Source organism: Scyliorhinus canicula, chromosome 6, assembly GCF_902713615.1.
Source record: "Scyliorhinus canicula chromosome 6, sScyCan1.1, whole genome shotgun sequence".
In the NCBI taxonomy this organism is placed as follows: domain Eukaryota; kingdom Metazoa; phylum Chordata; class Chondrichthyes; order Carcharhiniformes; family Scyliorhinidae; genus Scyliorhinus; species Scyliorhinus canicula.
In genome coordinates, this window is record NC_052151.1 from 124,338,835 (window position 1) to 124,362,463 (window position 23,629).

Here is a 23,629-nt window from a genome sequence, read left to right on the forward strand (position 1 = left end):
GGGGTGTCCTCCTGCACTCTCCATTGAACCAGGGCAGATCCACCAGCTTGATAGTAATGGAAGAGTGGTTGCTGTTCTGCTGTTGCTGATGGCCCACAATGCCTCATGGATGCCCAGTTTTGAGTAGCTCTGTTCTGAATCTATCCCATTCAGCACGGTCGGAGTGCCACATAACACAATGGAGGCTATGCTCAGTGTGAAGATAGGACTTTGTCTTCACAAGGACTACGCGGTGCTCACTCCTACCAAAAATGTAATGGTCAGATGCATCAGCAACAGATAGATTGGTGAGAGCAAGGTCTAGTAGTTTTTTCTCCCTTGTGATTGCCTCACCCATCTGCTGCAGGCCCAGCCTAGTATATATGTCCTGTAGAGCTCGGCCAGCTTGGTTATAAATGGTGCTATCAAGCCACTCTTTATGATAAACGTTAATATAACCATCAGAGAACATTGTGTGCCCTTGCCACCCTCACTGCTTCCTCCAAGCTGTGTGCAACATGGAAAAGTACTGATTCATCAGCTGAGGGTAGAAGTTGGGAATCATCAGGAAGTCTCCTTGCTCGTGTATGGCCTTCTGACATGAGATTTCATGGAGTCCAGAGTTAATGTTGAGGATTCACAGGGCAGCTGCCTCCCAGCTATATACCAGCTGTCATTCAGAGTTCTCCCAGCTTCATTTTGATGACTTTATAAGCAACAATTAGAGATTCTGCTCCCACAAAACCAGGGGCTGGTTTAGCACATTGGGCTAAATCACTGGCTTTGAAAGCAGACCAAGGCAGGCCAGCAGCACGGTTCAATTCCCGTACCAGCCTCCCCGAACAGGTGCCGGAATGTGGCAACTAGGGGCTTTTCACAGTAACTTAATTGAAGCCTACTCGTGACAATAAGCGATTTTCATTTTTCACTTTCATTTCATTCATTTCAAAACCTTCCCAGAAAGCTTGCAGCTTTGTTGGTGTCTGGTGGATCAGGGCCCAGCTAGTTTCTAAGCATTTTGTTGTTTTTCTGTCGCAAGTACAGTGGGAATATGCTGGAACAAGTGTTGTATTTTGGAGCACTGATGATGCAGTTCAGAAGTGATGCAGAACTGGAGTATAACTTGTGATTCTGTTTCTTATCTGGTTTAGGCTGAAAACATTCTTTTCTTGGAATTAGACATGGCAACACCAACAGTATTTGAGTTGGAGATCCCACGGTCACGGTCACTACAAGGAGCAACTGGAGGAGAGCTACATCATAACAGTTCCATTTTTCCAGATCGGTCAGCCAGTGCAAGGGTTAGGAAATCAAGATCATGGTGAGAACTTCCTAAATCAAAACAGTCGTTTCATTATCGAGTAAAATTCACTGAATTCCTTATGAGAAATGTTTCTCATGCACCCAAAGAAGCAGAAGAATTTAGTCGCAATTATCATCTTGTTGAGATACGTTTGTCATTCTTGTCTGAATTGCCAATGCCACCATTGTAAACTTGATAAAAGCAGCAGTAATCCAGGAAGTGTTTTCACAAGTCATGAGAAAATAAAATAAATTAGGTTCTGGAAAAGAACATTTAGTTCAATAAGCCTTCAGCTTGATTTTCAACTTCACTTAGCTACCTTCTCACTGAATCTTTCTGGGCAGCACGGTAGCACAGTGGTTAGTACTGTTGCTTCACAGCTTCAGGGTCCTGGGTTCGATTCCCGACTTGGGTCACTGTCTGTGTGAAGTCCGCATGTTCTCCCTGTGACTGCGTGGGTTTCCTCTGGGTGCTCCGGTTTCCTCCCACAAGTCCCGAAAGACATGCCTGTTGGGTAATTTGGGCATTCTGAATTCTCCCTGTACCCAAACAGGCGCCAGAGTGTGGCGACTAGGGGCTTTCCACAGTAACTTCATTGCAGTGTTAATGTAAGCCTACTTGTGACAATAAAGATTACTTTACTTTCTGTTTTCACAGACACGGATACCCTGATCTTTCCTTCCTGTCTCCTTGCACCCCCAGCCTCTGAACCAGATCTCCCGTCCAAACGACCTTGTTTGAACACAGCTATGCTAAATTGCCTCCATAAGGCTTTTTGTTTGAAATTGGTCCCGTCACGTCCCATGGATCCATTTGTCTTGACAATTGTCTTTCCTCTCCAAGGGAATCAGTATTTTTAGATTTTTTTTGTGTTTATGTATATTCGCACCTGTGTGGAAACGGGAATGGGGCGGGGGGGTGAGCTTTGGTTGACTAGAGATTTTTTACCATTTCAGCTATACAATGTTTAAGGATTTATACATTTGGTCCTACTTAAGAACAGGGACAGAACCTTGTTGGGAGATATTAACAGGTCACATAGATCAATTTAAGGGCCACATTGAACAGCAGCCACATTGAAGGAGCAGATGAAGGGGATGGTCAGATCCATGTAGCTCAAGTGCTACCGTCAGCTCTGTGCTGCTGGTGTCTGGGGTTCAGAGACTTCCCAGGAGCCATTAGCTCCATTCTGCTAAGAGTTGGGACGAAGTGAAACGCAGGAGCAAGAACTGCTCTGTGCTGCTGAGGAGATTGGGGCTTGGGGAAGCCCAGAAGCAGTTTTTGACAGCAGCACCATGGCTGAGAAGCTGGGACCTTGCTTGTGCTTAGACATTTTGAGTAACCTGGCCATCACAGGGGACGCACTCACAATAGTAAGTCAGGTCAGCTGGGAAAGACATCAAGAAGGCTGGACCTGGGATTTGGAAATCTGGAAGGCAGATTTGAGAGCGATCTGGAATAGTGTGCCTTTTGGGTAATAATTATACCCATGGAACTAAAGTGGAGTACAGCTACTGTCTGATGAGGGTCAAAAATGCTCTTTGAAAGAGAAGGGCCGAACTCTCTCACAGGGGTGGGATTCTCCATTTGGGAGACTATGGGCGAAGCTAATATCGTAATTGATGATTGGGCAGAGAATCGACTCTGACGCACAAACCGGGGCTGGCGCCAGTCAGCCATGTTCCGCCCCCTCGGAAATGGCGTAATCGCATCACGCGCCATTGCAAATGTGTTGGCGTGTCATCGGCCGGCCCTACCACGATGCTCCACTCCCGATGGGCCAAGTTCCTGACCGCGCGGGACACATGTGGTAGGCTGCGGACTGTGTCTAGCGCCAACATACTTGGCCGGGGTCCGTGCGATGGCCGGGGAGGGGGGCTTCTGTGAGGGCTGGGGGCACCGGTTCGGGGGGCCATGTTTTAGCCTCTAGGAGTGTCAGTCCACGCACGGCAAGTGCCATGTTGCACGGCGGGACCATAGCAGGTCGTCAGCCGTGCACATGTGCGGCCCGGACCCGGCCACTCTCTGGCCGTTTTGGCGTCGGAGCCGGGATTTTGCACCCGGTGCTAGCCCCTCATTGGTCCCGGAATAGGTGAGGGGTCGGCGCCGCTTTTTTTAATTGCAAACCTCCTGCGAATTCTCCATTTGAGCCGGCACGTAGCCGCTAAAATAGAGAATCCAGCCCTATGTTCCCCACCGGAGTTGAATTGCTACTGATCTGCCCTCTTGCTGGGAGATCAGGAAGGAATTCAATATCCTTTGCCATACATTTTGAGCAGGCAGCACAATAGCGAGGTGCCACAACTGGCCACCACCGCGCACCCACATCACGGATCAACCCCCCATCCCTCATTGCAAAGCAGCCCTCTAGCCCCGGATTTTCTGGGTGCACCCCTTCCCCCAAGTACAGGTCTGACCTGACCCACGCCCTCCCAGGGACCCCCTAAAAAGGGAGACCTCACAGGGACCCCCTAAACATGGAGACAACCCCCCACCCCCACACAGAGATCACCTAAGTAACTAACCCCCCAGAGAGACTGCCTAACTAAAGGGAAACCCCAAAGAAACCTCCTAACTAAAGGAACCCCTCCAGTGACCCCCTAACTAAACAAACCTCCCCATTTGTATAGACCCCTAATTAAAGGAACCCCGTCCCCACAATTGCCCCTCCAGAAAAGAGACCCCTGTCTGGAAGTTAGAGAGCAGTCCGCACAGGACAGTGGAGAATATTCATGTTGTAACACTGACCTGAACATACACCTGCTGGCTCAGACACAGGAAGCACCACGAGTCAATTCCTGGAAGGATAGACGCAGTAGCCTGTGTTTAAATCCTTCAGGTCCGTTAGCTACAAGCCATTCATTAATTTCTCTTAGTGGGCTGTGATTGGCAGTTTCCACAAACACATATATGAGCCTTGCTTCATTCATCTTCCTTCATGAATGAGTAACTCTGAAGTGCTGTAACCACAACGTTTACAAATACTAACCACTTCAAAGAGAGTTAAGTGCATTCCAATAACCTCCCTTCAGCTTTAGTGACTTTGAAGTGTTGAGCTGGAAATTGACAAGGGTCTCCCTATTTACGTAGTCTCTGTGGGGGGGGTCTCCCTATTTAGGCGCTGTGGGGTTTCCTTTACTTAGGATATCTCTGTAGGTGGTCTCCCTATTTAAGGGCTCTCTATAGGGGTCTCAGAATTTAAGGGGTCTCTGGGGTGTCTTCCTATTTAGAGGGTCCCTGGGAGGGCTCTCTATTTAGAGGGTCTCTAGGGGGGTCTCCCATTTTAGGGGGTCTCTGGAGGGCGGTTGGAGGGTCTGATAGGGGAGGGGTGGGCAGGTTGTGCATTGTTGGGGTGAGGTTGGCCCTCAGATGGACTTTGGGGGAAACTTCCTTCACAAGTTACCCTCTTGGCCTACCGTGAGGTCCACCACATCAGGGCCACGCTCGTAAATACCATTAGAGGTCCTCGCCCGTGCGATTCAGGGACCAGAGAATCATGCGGGCCTGGAGAATCTTGTGCCTGGACCACTGGTGAGCAAGCGCTAACCCTGAGCCTACCGACAGCACGGCAGAGCATCACAAATGGATTGGCACTTACTGGCTTGAGTCTTTCTTTTTTTTAATAATTTTTATTGGAATTTTTTACAGAAAATATAACAACAAACAATAAAATGCAACAAAATAACCCATAAAAACTGTAACACCCCCAAACCGTAACAACGCATGTATCCCCTCCCTCCCACCCCCTCAGCCCCAATGAACAAGAGAACTTAAAAATAAATTAAAATTAAATAAACAAATATAGTCATCATAGGAAAGGTTGCCACCGCCTGAAGAACCCTTGTGTCGATCCTCTCAGGGCGAATTTGACCTTCTCTAGCTTAATAAAACCTGTCATGTCATTGATCCAGGTCTCCATGCTTGGGGGCCTCGCATCCTTCCATTGTAGCAAGATCCTTCGCCGGGCTACTAGGGACACAAAGGCCAGCACACCGGCCTCTTTCGCCTCCTGCACTCCTGGCTCCACCCCAACCCCAAAAATCGTGAGTCCCCAGCCTGGCTTGACCCTGGATCCCACCACCGTTGACACCGTCCTCGCCACCCCCTTCCAGAACTCCTCCAGTGCCGGGCATGCCCAGAACATATGGGCATGGTTCGCTGGACTCCCCGAGCAACTGAGACACCTGTCTTCATCCCCAAAGAACCTACTCATCCTCGTCCCAGTCATGTGGGCCCGGTGCAGCACCTTGAATTGGATGAGGCTAAGCCGCGCACACGAGGAGGAAGAATTAACCCTCTCCAGGGCATCAGCCCATGTCCCGTCTTCGATCTGTTCCCCCAGTTCCCCCTCCCACTTAGTTTTCAGCTCCTCTACTGATGCCTCCTCCACCTCCTGCATAACCTTGTAGATATCAGATATCTTCCCCTCTCCAACCCAGACCCCCGAAAGCACCCTGTCACTCACCCCCCTCGCGGGAAGCGAAGGGAATCCCTCCACCTGTGGTCTAGCAAATGCATTTACCTGCAGATACCTGAACATGTTTCCCGGGGGGAGCCCAAATTTCTCCTCCAACTCCCCCAGGCTCGCAAACCTCCCATCAATAAACAGGTCCCTCAGCTGTCTGATGCCCGCTCTGTGCCAACCCTGAAATCCCCCATCAATATTCCCCGGGACGAACCTATGGTTCCCCCTGAACGGAGCCTCCATCGAGCCCCCCACTTCTCCCGTATGTCGCCTCCACTGCCCCCAAATCTTGAGGGTATCCGCCACCACCGGACTCATGGTATACCTCGTAGGAGGGAGCGGCCACGGCGCCGTTACTAAGGCCCCCAGACTTGTATCTCCATAGGACGCCCTCTCCATCCGTTTCCATGCTGCCCCCTCCCCCTCCATCACCCACTTGCGCACCATCAACACATTGGACGCCCAGTAGTACCTCGAGAGATTGGGTAACGCCAGCCCCCCCCCATCTCTACCCCGCTCCAAGAAGACCCTCTTCACCCTCGGGGTCCCATGCACCCAAATAAAGCTCATGATGCTGCTGGTCACCCTTCTAAAAAAGGCCCTAGGGATAAAGATGGGCAAACACTGGAAGAGGAACAGGAACCTCGGGAGAACCGTCATTTTGACGGACTGCACTCTACCCGCGGGCGATAGCGGCACCATGTCCCACCTTTTAAATTCCTCCTCCATCTGCTCCACCAGCCTGGTAAAAAAAAATTTTTTTTTTAAATAATTTTTATTGAGAAATTTTGATTTTATACAACATTGACGCACCTTAGTAAAATACCGAAAATAACAATAATATTAACAATCATATACATTCGCCCCATCCCCATGAACAACCCAGCATTTTAACAACAACGCAAATTAACACACTATAAAGTTACAGAATAAACACTACAATAATGCACCCCCCCCCCCCCCCCCCCCCCCCCCCCCCCCCCCCCCCCCCCCCGGGTTGCTGCTGCTATTGACCCAGTTACCTATCTCTGAGCCAGGAAGTCCAGAAAAGGCTGCCATCGTTTATAGAACCTTTGTATTGATCCTCTCAGGGCAAATTTGACCTTTTCCAATTTTATAAATCCCGCCATGTCACTGATCCAGGTCTCCACACTTGGGGGCCTTGCATCCTTCCATTGTAACAGAATCCTTCGACGGGCTACTAGGGACGCAAAGGCCAGGACACCGGCTTCTTTCGCCTCCTGCACTCCCGGCTCTACCGCAACTCCAAAAATTGCGAGTCCCCACCCTGGTTTGACCCTGGATCCAACCACCCTCGACACCGTCCCCGCCACCCCCTTCCAGAATTCTTCCAGTGCTGGGCATGCCCAGAACATATGGGCGTGGTTCGCAGGACTCCCCGAACATCTGGTGCACCTGTCCGCACCCCCGAAGAACCTACTCATCCTAGTCCCGGACATGTGGGCCCGGTGCAGCACCTTAAATTGGATGAGACTAAGCCTCGCACATGAGGAGGAAGAGTTGACTCTCTCCAAGGCATCCGCCCAAGCCCCGTCCTCTATCTGCTCCCCGAGTTCCTCCTCCCATTTAGCCTTCAGCTCCTCCACTGACGACTCCTCCACCTCCTGCATTACCTTATAGATGTCAGACACCTTCCCCTCTCCTACCCACACCCCCGAAAGCACTCTGTCCATCGTCCCCTGCGAGGGCAGCAAAGGGAATCCCTCTACCTGTCGCCTAGCAAACGCCTTTACCTGCAGGTATCTGAACATGTTCCCCTGGGGAAGGCCAAATTTATCTTCCAGTTCCCCCAGGCCCGCAAACCTCCCGCCAATAAACAGGTCCCTCAATTTGCTGATGCCCGCCCTTTGCCACCCCCTGAATCCCCCATCCGTGTTCCCCGGAATGAACCGATGGTTGCCACCCAGTGGAGCCTCCATCGAGCCCCCTGTTTCCCCCCGATGCCGTCTCCATTGTTCCCAGGTTTTTAGGGTCGCTGCCACCACCGGGCTCCTGGTAAACCTCTTAGGGGAGAGCGGCAACGGTGCCGTTACCATGGCACCCAGGCTCGTACCTCTACATGACGCCATCTCCATTCTTTTCCACGCCGCCCCTCCCCCCTCCATCACCCATTTACGCACCATTGACACATTGGCTGCCCAATAGTACCCCAGAAGGTTGGGCAGTGCCAGCCCACCTACCAGCCTGGTAAAATTAAGCTTATGGAGAGTCCCCCAACTCCTGGCCACCTGCACCCCCAGGTATCTGAAACTCTTCACTGCCCTCTTAAATGGGAGTCTCCCAATTCCCTCCTCCTGATCTCCCGGGTGTACTACAAATACCTCACTCTTGCCTAAATTTAACTTATAGCCTGAGAAGCCCCCAAATTCCGCTAATAGCTCCATCACCCCCGGCATTCCCCCTTTTGGGTCCGCCACATACAACAGCAGGTCGTCCGCATACAGCGATACCCGGTGTTCCTCCCCACCCCGCTCCAGACCCTTCCATCTCCCTGACTCCCTCAACGCCATAGCCAGAGGCTCAATCGCCAGTGCAAAGAGCAAGGCGGACAGGGGACACCACTGCCTGGTCCCACGGTAGAGCCTAAAGTACTCTGATCTCCTTCCATTTGTAACTACACTCGCCATCGGAGCCGCGTAGAGCAGCCTCACCCATTTGATGAATCCCTCCCCAAATCCGAACCGTTCCAGCACCTCCCACAGGTACCCCCACTCAACTCTATCAAAAGCTTTCTCTGTGTCCAGCGCCACCACTATCTCCGCCTCCCCCTCCACTGCCGGCATCATGATAACATTTAGCAGTCTCCGCACATTCGTGTTGAGCTGCAGTCCCTTAACGAATCCTGTCTGATCTTCGTGTATCACCCCTGGCACACAATCCTCTATCCTGGTGGCCAGGATCTTTGCCAGCAACTTGGCGTCAACATTGAGGAGCGAGATAGGCCTGTATGATCCACACTGCAAGGGGTCTTTATCCCGCTTTAGGATCAGAGAGATCAGTGCCCGCGACATCATCGGGGGCGAAGCCCCCCCCTCCCATGCCTCATTGAAGGCTCGCACCAACAGGGGGCCCACCAGATCCGCATACTTTTTATAAAATTCCACCGGGAACCTGTCCGGCCCCGGGGCCTTACCTGACTGCATTTGTCCAATCCCCCTGACTAGCTCCTCCAGCTCTATCGGCGCCCCCAGCCCCTCTACCAGCTCCTCTTGAACCCTTGGGAAACATAGCCTGTTCATGAAGCTCTCCATCCCCCCTCTCACCATCGGAGGTTCCGACCGGTACAGTTCCTCGTAGAAGTCCCTAAAGACCCCATTTACTTCTGTCCCCTTCTACACTACATTCCCACCCCCATCCGTCACTCCACCAATTTCCCTATCCGCATCGCGCCTACGGAGCTGATGCGCCAACATCCTGCTCGCCTTCTCCCCATACTCATATACCGCGCCCTGCGCCCTCCTCCACTGTGTCTCCGCCTTTCTGGTGGTCAACAAGTCAAATTTGGCCTGCACACTGCGCCGTTCCCCCAGCAACCCTTCCTCCGGTGCCTCCGCATATCCCCTGTCCACATCCAGGAGCTCTCCCACCAGTCTCTCCCTCTCCTTCCTCTCCCTCCTTTCCCTATGGGCCCGGATGGAGATCAGCTCCCCCCGGATCACTGCTTTCAAAGCCTCCCAGACCATCCCCACCCGGACCGCCCCCGTGTCATTGGTATCAAGATACCCCTCAATACTTCTCCGGACCCTCCTACACACCTCCTCATCAGCCAGCATCCCCACATCCAGGCGCCAGAGCGGGCGCTGGTCCCGCGCCTCCCCCATCTCCAGCTCAACCCAGTGCGGAGCATGGTCTGAAATCGCTATGGCCGAATACTCGGCCTCCTGCACCCTCGGGATCAATCCCCTGCTCAGGAAGAAAAAATCTCTACGGGAATAAACCCTATGGACATGAGAGAAAAAGGAATACTCCCGCGCTCTCGGCCTCCCAAACCTCCAGGGATCGACCCCTCCCATCTGGTCCATAAACCCACTCAGTACCTTGGCTGCCTCGGTCTCCTACCCGTCCTTGAACTGGACCGGTCCAGTGTGGGATCCAGCACTGTGTTAAAATCTCCCCCATGATCGGGCCCCCTGCCTCTACGTCCGGAATGCGGCCCAACAAGCGCCTCATGAAGCCAGCATCATCCCAATTCGGGGCATATACATTAACCAGCACCACCTTCTTTCCCTGCAGCCTACCCTTCACCATAATATATCTGCCCTCCTTGTCCGACACCACCTCAGCCGCCTCGAACGCCACCCTCTTCCCCACCAGAATCGCCACCCCCCGGTTCTTCGCGTCCAATCCTGAGTGAAAAACCTGCCCCACCCACCCCTTCCTCAGACGAACCTGGTCCGCCACCTTCAAGTGGGTCTTCTGGAGCATAGCCACGTCCGCCTTCAACCCCTTCAGATGAGAAAATACCCTAGTTCTCTTAACCGGCCCATTCAGCCCCCTCACGTTCCAGGTAATCAGCCGGATCAGAGGACAACCCGCCCCCCTCCCCCGCCGGCTAGCCATAGCTTATCCACTGCTCGCCCCAGGCCAGCTCGCCCCGCCCGACCCGTTCCCCATGGCGATAACGCCTTCCCTCTACCCCCCCGGCCCATGCCAGCTCCTTCCTGGCCATTCTAGCAGCAACCCGGTATCCCCCCACCCCCCCAGGCTAGGACCCCTCCTAGCCGCGACGCACCCTCCATGGTACTTCCGTGAGTCAGCTGACTTCTGCTGACCCCGGCAGCTCCCGCCAAAACCCATCTCCTCCCGGCATGGGGTCATCCCCCTCTTGCCACACCTCCTTGGCACCGCTTCAGCGCGGGAAAGAAAACCAGTAGAGGCCACGCCCCCACATCCAGCTCCGCCCCCCCCTGCCCCGCGGCGCGGGAAACCAGAGGAAAGCCCGCGCTTTCACACTGCCACACCCCACCCTTCTGACGCAGCTCTCCAAAATCCAGTTTCACCCCAACCCCCAACCCCGTACAGAAGAGAACATATAAAATACAAACCCCCCACATTCCCCACATATCCCACACCCATACCCAACACACAAACCCACCCGGAAACAGAGCAAAAAGAAAACCAGCATAAAAAACACACATGTCAAAGTTAAAGAACAGCAACAGCGAAAACAGCAACGGCCATAGTGTGTCCCCAGGCCCGAGTTCGAGTCCAGCTTCTCCGCCTGTACAAAGGCCCACGCCTCCTCCAGGGACTCGAAGTAATGGTGCTGGTCCTTGTATGTCACCCACAGACGCACAGGCTGCAGCATTCCAAATCTGACCTGCTTGGCATGCAGCACCGCCTTCGTCCTGTTGAACCCGGCCCGCCGCTTAGCCACCTCCGCACTCCAGTCCTGGTAGATTCTCACTGCCGAATTCTCCCACTTGCTGCTCCTCTCTTGGCCCAGCGCAGCACACACTCCCGGTCGCTAAATCGATGGAACCGCACCAGCACCGCCCTCGGGGGCTCATTTGCCTTAGGCCTCCTGGCCAGCACTCTATGAGCTCCCTCAAGCTCCAGGGGCAAATGGAAGGACCCCGCTCCCATCAACGAGCTCAACGTCGTGGTCACATACGCCGGGAGATCCGACCCCTCCGCCAGGCCCAGGATCCTCAAATTCTTTCGCCTCGTGCGAACGTCCAGCTCCTCCAAGCGGTCTTGCCACTTTTTGTGAAGTGCCTCGTGCAACTCCACTTTTCCCACGAGGACCAAGGCCTCCTCCTCCCTCTCAGCGGCCTGCTGCTGCAACTCCCAAATGGACACCTCCTGGGCCGCCTGGGTCCCAAGCAGCTTGTTGGTAGTCGCATTCAGGGAGTCGAGCAACTCAGCCTTCAGCTCCGCAAAACAGCGCGGAAGAGAGGCCTGCTGCTCCTGCGCCCACTTCCACCAGTCCTCGGGTGTTCCGCCGGCCGCCATTTTGTCCTTCTTCTCCCGCTTTTCTTGGGGAGCTGCTGCAGCCTTTGCTTTTGCCCCACTCGGGTTGAGCACCATAAATTATGGGGAATGCTCCTCTAGACACCTTCCCCCACCGGGATTCAACGAAACAGCGCCGTTTGGGGCCCTAAAATCGCCCCAAAAGTCCTTAAATAGCGGGAGCTGCCGAACGTGCGGCTTAGCTCCGCATTGCCGCAACCGGAAGTCACTGGCTTGAGTCTTTAAAGAAATGTGACTCACAGTGATGGCTGACATCTGGGTGGGTTGCTGAGAAATTTGGGGGAACTTATCTTGGTTGAGTTTACCATTTAATATGTAGTTTGTGGTGTGTACGACCACAGTTTGTCTGTTGATTCATGCTAACTTCATGTTAATTCTGTGTTAGAGTATTAGCTGTTTGCTTTATTACCTTGTATGTAGTAACATTTATTCTGTTTATTTAATACTTTGGAATCTTGATGGTTTATTCTGTGGGACTTCAAAAATAAGGCTACTGGTCTCCAACAGGATTGTGACAAAATTGCAGGTGTCACCATAATAAAGTTTGTCTGGGATTGTAAAGCCTCCAAATTTATTCCACATACCTGTAAATCAGGTATTTTCATGATGCAGCTGCCCATAAAGATACAGTCAGACCATTGAAAAACCTACACTGTCACTCTCATTCTTGCCCAACTGCTAATCTTGAAGGAGAGAAACACTCAAGTGCAAGACAGGAGATAGGGGCCAGGATTCAGCACCGAGAAACACAGTGCTCCAAAACGACACCCAGATTAGATATGGGGCCTCAGCAGGGAATGCCCGGCCGAGGCCACACATAGCCATATTTTGTGCACTGAGGCGCTCCATCCGCCAGAACTCCTCAGTTTAACGAGACATCGGACATCTGATGCCATTTTTAAATGGCGTCTCAATTTCTGGAGCCCCCAAAGTGACCCCCGACCACCCCAAGACCCAAAGCACAGTGGGAGGGTCCCACTCACTCCCCCCCCCCCATATCCATGCAAGGCATATCAGCCCGATTGTCACCGCACAAAACAATGCTAGCTTGGCACCTCGGCAATGCCAATCTGGCACCCTGGCAATGCCCCTGCCATCTGGCAGTGTCACCTTGGCCCTCACCCAAGGTCTCCAAGGTGAAAGGGATAGATCCCAATATCTTGGGTACCTCAGGAATCTGCACATTAAAGTGAGACAAGCTGTTTTGCTCTATTATGCAGCTTTGCCAAACAGTAATCCTGCCCACAATGGGCAGAATTTACATCACAACATCTCGCGAGGCGCTGCAAGCTGAGTAGATCCTGGGAACCGTGTCGATCGGCCACACTGCGCAGGATGTGCTGCTTTTTGGGCAAAGTGTGGCCATTCAATCGTGCCCATCCTTTTAAATCACCTTGTCATCTTGAAAATAAAGAATGAAGCTAATTGCATTTCAGACATGTATTTCATAACCATAAGGTATTCTGAAGCGCTTTACAACAATTAAGTACTCATAGTCCCATTTCTGTAGGAAGTACAGCAGCCAATTTGCACATAGCACAACCCCATGAGATAATGACCAGATCTTATAGTACTGTTGGTTGAGGGATAAATATTAGCCAGGACACGGGGGGGGGGGGGGGGGAGATAACTCTTCATCTTCTTTGAATAGTGCCATTAGATTGTTTATATCCATCTGAAAGGACAGGAGGATTGAGGCCTCATTTAATATCTCTTCTGTAAGTCTTCACCTCCAACAGAGCAGTACTCCCCCACTACTGCACTGGAGTGTCAGCCCAAATTGTGTGCCAGTAGGATTATTTTTTAAAACAAATTTAGAGTACCCAATTTTTTTCCGATTAAGGGGCAATTAGTAACTTCATACATGTGACAATAGAAGGTTATTATTATTATTTAATGTGGCCAATCCATCTACCCTGCACAACCTTGGGTTGTAGAGGTGAGACCCACGCAGACAAGGGAAGAATGTACAAACTCCACATGGACAGTGATTGGGGGCCAAGATCAAACCCGGGCCCTCGGCATAGTAAGGCAGCAGTGCTAACCACTGCGCCACCGTGCCGCCCTGTGCAAGTAGGATTCTTGCAAGTTTTTGGAATAAGTTGTATTTTATTTTGATAATGCAGCATGAGAAAATGAAATTAATATTAATTGTCACTCTTTACATTCTAGGTCCAGGCCTGAGAAACGAGTACCTTCCTCCTCTTCATTCTCCTCATTGGCTTCAGGCCCTCAACTGTTCTCTCATTCACATGGGATGGTGCCACAATGAGGAATACTGAGATATCTGTGCCTGTTCTAACTCTTTATCTTTTTCTTCCCTTCATCTGAACTCGCTATATTTCTCTGTAAATGGGTTTTGTCTCTCATTTTCACCAAATATCGCTGTTATTTTCAGTCTTTGTCTGCTTTGCTGCATTGTTTCACATCCTACGCAGTGTGGTGCACAGCATTGAAGAAACATGTTTTGAGACTTGTCACCCTGTGCAGGCTTTATCAAGAATGACAAGAGTTCAAGAATCAAATGTTGTGAGCACTACCAGACCTTGAAATTGGTTCATAACAGAAGTAATGCTTGAATAATTGGTCTTTTTTTTTTATTTGCTGAATCTTCAAGCTCATTCCCATCTCTCTACTATAATAGAGCCTTTCGCCCAACACCATTTACTTTGAAAATCTGACCCGAAAGAAGATGTGTGTCCTGTCGAGCAGAAAGCAGCAGATTGCCTGCTAAGTTTATTTCTATGAACAGAAATGTTGCTTTGTAAATTTGTTGGACTTTGTTTCTTAATTGAATTGATGTTGCTATTATTCCACAAACGATTTCAAGATATTTACTCGCAGGTACTGTTGTAACTGAAAATGAGGGTACTTTACGTTATTGTGGATTAAAATAAATACGTTGTACCCGAGAACTTTAACCTGCATTTGCATGACTTCATGTTTTTTTCCAAAAAGACTGAGGTTGTGATACAAATTAAATTGTCCAGATACAGGCTGATTGTGAAAATCCTACCTTGCGCAAACAATTTGTTCATAGCGACCATCTGTAAAGTAATATTTTTGCTTTTGTCATTCACTATATAACACAACCGCCACCTCTTTGAGTAATCATTATCAATGCATTTTGATAAAGCAAAAGAAACTGGTATAATTCTGTATTACTGAAACCGTGACATTATTAACAGGCTTAGACAGTTGCTTTGCAGTTCTAAAGAAGTAACTGCATGGTGCATTAATCTATTTCTGATTGTAGAATGTACAGTGTATCAAAACCAAAAAAAACTAGACTGTGGAGAGAACCTAGTGTTTCTGGGATTTAGGAAGGAACTCAAACGTTGTGCTTTGTAGGAGCTTTCTGCCCAAGTGGCACTGTGCCTCAGACGGAGGATTGCATTGTCAGTTAAGTACATTTTCTACAACTTCTGAGACAAAACTGTTCATACTTAAAGTATTCCATCAGAATGCTGGGAAAAACGTATTCATGCCCATTCTCACAACCTGCAATATTCACTGCCTGACTTTACAACGTGGGAAGGTCACAGGAAGGACGGAGTCATGGGGAGGTGAAAATGAGCAAGTATGTCACTATCGGCAAAGCAGTAGTGCAGAATCATTTGGTTTTATGAGAATCATGCCAGTTGCAAGCAGCATGGTGTCCTGGATTAGTTGGATTTAGACTTGATTTTCCATTCTATTATCAAGTTCCTGGTCTTGAAAGCTTTGTCGCCCAAGTTTCCTAAACTCAACTCGAGCAGAAAATTCACCATTCTTACGCCACTGCCAGTGCTCTTGGTGGACAACAAAAAGAGGCATTGCTGGCATCACCTTGGCTGCAGAGGGATTGCTGACTCAGGAAAGGGAAATCCACTTTCAGTACAAAAGCAAGCTTGATTCAATGAGCTGTTAATATCGGCAGCCTGCTTTAGCTATTTTTGTATAACATTAGGCTTCTTTTATTTCCAGTGTGTGGGAAATTTGCGGGGGTGGGTGGTTTCTATGCCCTTTTGAGTATGTTTGAAATAAGAGATACTGGGCGGGATTCTGGGCCGCATCCGCCCGGTGACCAGAGAATCCCCCCCGAGGTCAATGGACTTCTCCATTGTCTCACCTCTGGCGTTCTTGCGGTGGGCGGGGCAGAAGAATCCAGCCCACTATTTTGTTAAGTAGTTAGCATTTTGAGTCGGTTTGCAGTAAATGACACAGATTCTTATCATAGAAACTTTCATATTGCTGCTTTAATCTGTTAGCTCGTGAAATACTGCAGAAAATTAATTCAATGTTTTTGCACATGCCCTGAGAGCATATCCTAGCTCTAGCCTAAGCTTTCAATTTCAGTTACCATTTACTTCAATTACATTTAAATGGATCAATTAATAAAATAAATCGATGTTGACTGAACATCCTGGCATTGATCAGATGGACCATAAATGCACAATAGATACAATATTACAACCTACTGATTGATTCAAATTGTAAACTGTCAAAGAGAAAACATCATTTTGATTGTTCAGCAGAGGCTCATAAATATTGTGGTTTGATTTTCTTATGACAATATAAGCACATCCTTGAATAAGTTAGTTTACAAGGTCAAAACGACTGATTATAGCTCACAAAAATATAATTCGTATGACATTCCTTCCACGTTGGAAAACTATTCAGGTTAACAAGTGAACAACACCTCCATTAAAATAAACTGGAACATCTGATAGACACATTTGGCGGGATCTACTGGCTGTTCAAGCTGGTGGGAAATTCCGGTCCTACGCCAGCACATGGGTTTACAGGCGACGAGGGATGCTGTCAATGGGAAATACTGTTGACTTGACAACGGTCCCGCTGACGCGTCGCTTCCACCCTCAAAAACCACGCAGCGGAATGGTCGGTACATCCCGCCCATTGAGTGTTCATCCAATTTTATTGCACTTAATGCGACTAATTTACAATCACAAATGACTCATTTAGTCTGCTAAATGAGAACTAACTTTAATTAATTAAATATATCCCTTTCATTACAATGTCCACTTTTCCTCCCATTTTCTTTTCGACTGTGGTATTTAGTTTTTCTTAAATTTGCGGTGCATATTTATTGAGGCTACCTGGTTACCATGACATCATCTTTTTGCAAGGAATTATGGGACCATCAATAATGCGTAGCCCTAAGGCTATCATCTAATTATTTAAATGAGCATGCATTGAGTAATTAGGATGGGTTTTATACAGGAACAATGTTGCTGCTATAATTTGTCCTTGATTTTTAGTCAGCTGCCATGGCAACCAAGATGTGAGAAAATTTAGTAACCAGAAGAAGGGACAACTTTGAGGAGGTATTGGGAGAGTTTTTCTGTGAACAATCTGTCTTGGTGTAAAGTGTTTGCCACATAATTTTACAAAATAATACAGGATAATGGCAATGTTTTTGTGAAAGGCTTCTTCTTATCTTGCACTCAATCCAAGTGGATTTGGTTCACTGATGGAACTGTCACTGAGTTTGTCTGGTGTGAATAATTGACCCCAGTAAAATTCAATTGCAAATCCAAAGCTGTAAGTTTCATTCCAGAAAAACCTTTGCACAACCTCTTCTATAATTTCAGTCATGACTAATAGGACTTGCTTTGAGTGGAACTACACAGCTCAGCTAATGTTTAAGCATCCAGGTAATGCTAGAAAGGGAACCTATTTGCATCAACTTTCCAAGGACCAAACCTTTTGATTACACAGAATATAACTTTATTGAAAATGCTTCCGAACTTAATAACTTTCTTTCAACACTTGAGAGAAACAGGACTGAAACTTAATAAAGGAAATCATTTCACCATTATTTTTCCTTAATATTCATGAACTCGCATTCAGTATCTCTACTCTCAAAGTTATAAAACTGAAATAAAGGGTGCAATTCTCTGGCTTCGTTGCGCTCTCGCTCAGCGTAACGAGGACGGTGAATAGTGGGAGAGGTCAAAAACGAGATCTGCGCCAGGTGCCAAACAGCTTGCAATTCAACCGGCCTGCTCCCATAGGCAAAATCAGGATCTCGCCATTGCGTGGTGACAAACCAATTATCACCACTTAAGCCCTATTTCTATACAATTAACGAGAGCCACCCTATATTCAACAGCCTCCCCAGCAAGTGTTCACACTGGCACTGATTAGAACTCATTTTGAAAAATGTGAACCTGCGTAAAGGCTTCTGTGGGGAGCCGAGGAGCTGAGTAGCTATCTTTGCTCACAGGTAAAGAGTCCAGGGGTGCTGGACTTGCCACCCCAGTACTCTGTGTTGGATGGGGGACCCCCGCAGGGGTGGGTCATCATGTGGTGGGGTGGCGGGGCCCTGGGGAGATGGGCAAAGGGTCTAGGGGTCACCCCGCATTGCAGAAGGAAGTGACAGAGGCATCATAATGGTTTTGCAAAAAGGTGTTTAATGTGTTGTGCAAATGCCGCTCCAGATAGTGCCCCTCCCCCCAACCCCCACCCCTCCTCCCCACCCCCTATCTACCCCCTCTTCCCCTGTGCCTTCAGTGATCCTCTACTTGCCGGCCCTTCTAGCTCCACCACTACTTCTTGCTGTTTCCTCAGGATGCACATCAAAGTTGGAGGCTGCCAGCTGCTTACCTCATCCCGTGGCCTTCAGTGCCCCTAGCGGGCGTTCTCTGGGGGCTCTGGGCTCACTTGTCGGCAGCACGTGCACAGCTGTGCCGCCCTGTTCAATGTGCTGACTGCAAGACGCGACCTCATCAGAGGGGTGGAACCTGGGGGAGCTGCTGGCCACTCCATGGGACAGGTCCGGCTTGGCACCCGACACTCTCTCCTCCCGACCGATGCCCTTAGGGCACTGGGGTTCACCTTTGGACAGAGGGGCAGCTGGTTCGAGCCCGACTACCCTTGCATCAGCTGGCTCTGCCAGCCATGGCAGTTCCCCATGGCCTGCACCTTGTGCCAACACCCTCAGTGATGCTCCTCAGTGACTGGGCTATGCTCTGCAGCGCCTGGTCCACATGCAAGCGGGACAAGCTCTGCAGCGCCTCAGCCATGCCCATCTGAGAGCGGGTCCTATCTGCAGAACCTCCTCAAGGTCAGCCTGATGCTGGGTGACATCTCCCAGCATTCTGCCGAGACACATGGCCATCATCGACTGCGAAACGCCTTGGACATCTTTACTCATGGCGCCGATATCGTGCACCAGGCTTTCCACTGCAGTCGCCATCCTAACAGTGTTGGCCTCGGTGCCACGCATTGCCAGACACATCTCCTGCACCCATAGACTCTGGGACTCCTCTAAGCAGCTATGGATCTTGCTGGAGTGATGCTGACATTCCCTCTGAACGCCCATGTTGGTCCCTATCATCTCCATCAACTCCGGGTATCTCTGTACCACAGGCTCAGCATCAGGCTGGGACCCAGTTGGTTCCTGGGATCCAACTGCTGTCTTTGCTGGGAGTTCCTGCCTCCACCTGATCTGCAACATCAGTAGTGTGGTGATCAACAGATTGTGCCTCAGAAGACAGTCCACTAGCATGTCCCACCGAGGTGTGTGCATCTGCCCTGGTGGAGGGTGGGGATCACAGCTGTGCCGCAACCATGGTTGCATCCTCGGAGATCTCCCCCAAGGTGTTCTCCTCAAAGTCAGGTTAGGCTGCCACCCAGGATGGGCTAGTATTGTCGCCTGGAGGACCTGCGGGAGAATGGATATATGGTCAGTGGGAGGGATGGGTCAGTCAATAAGGCAATAACAACTCACGTTTAACACGTCCTCCGGGTGGAGCCCGGTGGTTCCTCACCTCTTGGTTGACCCATCTAACCTCGGCCACACCGGTCACCTCCAGGGCGCGCTCCTCAAAGGAGGTGAGGATTCTTATATCTGGCACCACTCCGCCAGTCTGGGCCCTCTCCCAACGATTATGGGAGAGCTTTTCTTGAGGCGACACAGAGAGGTCATCATTAGCCACACATGTGGTTCACAGTGGTGTGAAGGTGGGGTTGGTGGGTTTGAGAGGGGGCAGGGAGGGCTGGGGGTTGCATGAGGAGTTGGGAGGTGGATGCTCCCTTGAGGTGGGAGTCGTTGGTGTCTACTCACTTGTGCTGCCCAGTGTAGGTCATTGACCTTCCTGCACTGAAGGCCAGTTCTCCTGGTCATACTCCTAGAGCTAACAGCTGCTACCACCTCATGCAGGCAGCACTGGCTGCCTTGTGGCTCTCCCTCCAGGACCCTCAGGGGAACAGGCCATCCCTCCTGGCCTCCAACATGTCGAGGAGTCTTCCCAGATCAGAATCTTCGAATCTTAGGACCGGTCTCCTCGGTGCCATTGTTGCGAGCTGGTTGGGGTTGTCTGAGCAAGTACAGCTGAAGTGCTGCTCGACCTTGTTAATGGGAGGCTGGCGAGCGCGGTACCGGCGAATCAGTTGGCGAGCCTTCATTTGCGACGAGATGCCCGTGAGGTCTCATTAAGTGGACCAATTAATGTTGAATTGCACTGCCAGCCTCGCTGGGCCAAGCGCCGGGAAGCTCACGGCAATTCCCGCTCACTATCATACCAAGACATTTTTCCAGAGAATTGCGTCCAAATGCTTTGAATCGGAACTGGAGAAATCTCCCAGTAACTTTCGACCTGAATTAAATCTTGGATCTCCTTTGGGTGGAGAGGGTTAAAATTTTTTGTCTTGTAAGCCAGCCTTAACAGATTCAATTGTCATATCGTTGGTTTAACGGGCTGTGCATGACTTACCTGTCATAAATAAGCAGTATGGGTGTCATATTATTATACGGCCAGCAATAGTGGATGTCCTTGTAAGACTATGCTGCCTGGTCTCTCAAACTCAGCAAAAATCTTGAAATATTTGGCTGCTTTGCATACAATCTTCTGTCCAGGGGCTGGTTTAGCACAGGGCTAAATAACTGGCTTTTAAAGCAGACCAAGGTAGACCAGCAGTGGGGTTCAATTCCCGTACCAGCCTCCCTGGACAGGCGGCGGAATGTGGCGACTAGAGGCTTTTCACAGTAACTTCATTTGAAGCCTACTTGTGACAATAACCGATTTTCATTTCATTTCATTTCATTTTTTAATTTCCATTGAAATCAATGGATGGAGAAACACATGTCGAGGGTAAGCCAATTTCTAATATGTGTGGATTGCAGCTTAGGCTCCACCAGCAACGCACACTCCTGCAACATGCATTCTTTAATCTAAGTACATGAAGCAATTGTTGCTGAACCTTAAACCATCACAAACACAAACCATGAATTGGATTATTAACTGAAAGGGAAGAATATGCAGGGCTATTGGAAGAAGGTGGGAGAGCAGCACTCGGTGAATCACCCAATAAGAGCAAGCTTTGACAGATCAGCTGGATGGTCTTGTGCTGTAACTATTCCGTGCTGTGGAAAGTTTCTTAGGTTTGTAGTCATTCCATGGAATTACAAATTTGCAGCAGAAAAGGCGATCATTTGGCCCATCACAACTTTAACAATTCTTTGGAATAACTATATTTAGTTCCATTCCTTGTCCTTACCACATTACTTTTTCATTTTCTTTTCAATGTGGTCTCTACTACCCAATTAAAACCTATTATGGATTCTGCTTCCATTAGTGTCTTTGCTCGTTGGGTATTATCCCATTTTCAAATGATCCCTTGTGCAATCATTCTGGAGGGGAATCGCTTCTTTCATCCAATTGGCAATTTGATTGCAAACGAAGCCCCAAATTTTGCCTATTTTAAAAAATGTTTGATCTCCCAAGTTTCAGATCAAATTCATTTGCATATTGCTGAATGCAAAGCCTGCCATGAACCAGTGCAAATAAAAATAATTTAAAGAAGCAACATTTCACATTAAAAATAATTTGTTGACATACTTAATGGTAATAATTTGGTATTGTTTGATATTTAATAAATATTTTTTGGTATTTAATCATTGAAACAAATAAACATCTTAAATCACAGTATCAATCAACCAATTGTAAGTAACTTAATTTTAAATCAGTGAAAATGACTCATTGAAAATATATTAAAGAATTTTCTAGTTACACTGGGGCACAGCAGTCTTTTTTTCTGAATTCAATTGAAGACTTTTTGAAATGTAGCTTTTAGTGACCCTGTGCTCCTGGAACAAACACAATGGTGATTAATCCTCCCTGGGGACGTGGCCAGTTTTGTCAGTGGGGCCACCTCATAGAACGATCTTTTTAAAAATAGTGTTAAATATTTCTGCACGTAGTCAGGGACTGTATGTAGATGCTCAGGAAGGTGACTCACCAAAACCTTCTCAAGGGCACATAGGGCTGGTCGATAAATGCTGACCTAGTCAGTGACACGCACATCATGTGAAAGGATTTTTTAAAACTCTAGTTGCTCTGAATGCAATTTAACCTTCACATTCTTTGCTCGTCTGCTCAGTTATGCTGATATTAGGTGAATTGTGCCCAGAAACTCAACACAAGTTGAGAGAAATCGGCAGGCCAGAATCTTCCAACTTTTCTTTTCATTTTCTTGGGATGATCTTAAATTTCTGCCCTCTAGTTACCGAGTTGCTGACCACAGAGATTATTTTTCCATGTTTGCTTCATCAAAACCTCTTAGTATTTTGAACCTTTCTGTCCAATCTCCTCTTAACCTTTGCTGATTTAATGTATTTTTATTTCTTTGTTGATTCCTCCTGACCGAATGATTCTGTAAACCTAGTTGGAAAATTTATTTGTGTAATGTGTATTTGGGAGCCTTTAAACTCTTTGTCAAATCAGAACGTCTGTGAAAATGCAAATGGCCACTAAAATCATAAAACCCTTTCCCATATTTTTCACCCTACCAATGAAATGCTGAATGTCCAAATTGTTACTTTATTCGAAAATATTCCTGGCAAAATTCTTTTGTCTTTTATTATCATCTGTTTGAGATGATGAAAATGTGATTATGAGAGATGGATCTGAAAAAGCAGGAATGAAGTCCTTTCACAAAAAATAAAATAGATTAAAGAATTTGAAGGGTAACTTTTAGAATGCTATTAAACATTCATGTACATGTTTAATTGCCTGCACACTTGTTTTTAGATATGGTTGCTCATTTATACGTTTGGTACTTGCTGCTGTTGGACAAACAGTCACACTTACTCTGTTCAGGGTTCAAATCCTAGAAATCATGACATCATTTTAGACAGGAAATTATTGTATGCCCTCGTCAAGGCCGCACATAACCACTTTATGGAGGTATGTGTGATACAGGAGCCCGCTGAGTAGGCAATGCGTTGGTTAAAATGCACTGCTGCGGGGAAAATAATGAAAAGAGATAGTAAGGTGAACTTTTTTTTAAAAAATCAATAGTGAATTCCTTATTGCATTACCCATTAAATAAAATATCTGCCAGTGTTTAAAAGTGGCTGAGATGTGGAAAGACATGTAGTTACTTTGTAACAATTGTAAAAGAATATCATCTACGTAGGCCAACATATGTTTTGACTGCATTTTAAAACAGCACAAATAAAGAACAATTCTTCATTCATAAACATTCTTGATTTAAATTGCCAGTTCTATTTAGAGCATGTTTCAGACTGGACAATGGTTAACCTCACAAAGTGCTTTTTAATTTGAAATGTATTATTTGTAATACCAGAGTGTAAATACTGTATAAAGATGTTTGGTGTATTAATAATTTGTATTTTTGGCAGATTTGTAATAGTGACAGATTGTTCTTTTCTTTTAATATTATTTCTTTATGACGTGCGAACAAGAAATATTGTCAATGATCTTCAGACTTGTAATGAAATAAGCATATGCTGCATGTAAGCAAAGGTGTACAGAGGAATACTTTGTGGGTGAGTACTTTGAGGAATTTTCATACAAGGAATCTCCTTAAAGACATACTAAATTAGAAAAACACTTTCAATAGTGAACACTTTGAAGAGA

At 48.3% G+C, this 23,629-nt stretch overlaps 1 protein-coding gene across 1 annotated transcript in view; it reads left to right on the forward strand.

The window, feature by feature from the left end:
• Positions 1-14,662, forward strand: part of LOC119967477 (kinesin-like protein KIF3C) — a 251,449-nt gene extending 236,787 nt beyond the window's left edge. The window contains 2 exon segments of the mRNA XM_038800062.1: positions 1,131-1,300; positions 13,914-14,662. Coding sequence (XP_038655990.1) covers positions 1,131-1,300; positions 13,914-14,013 — 270 coding nt within the window. The 3' untranslated portion in view covers positions 14,014-14,662.
• The last annotated feature ends 8,967 nt before the right edge of the window (positions 14,663-23,629 follow it).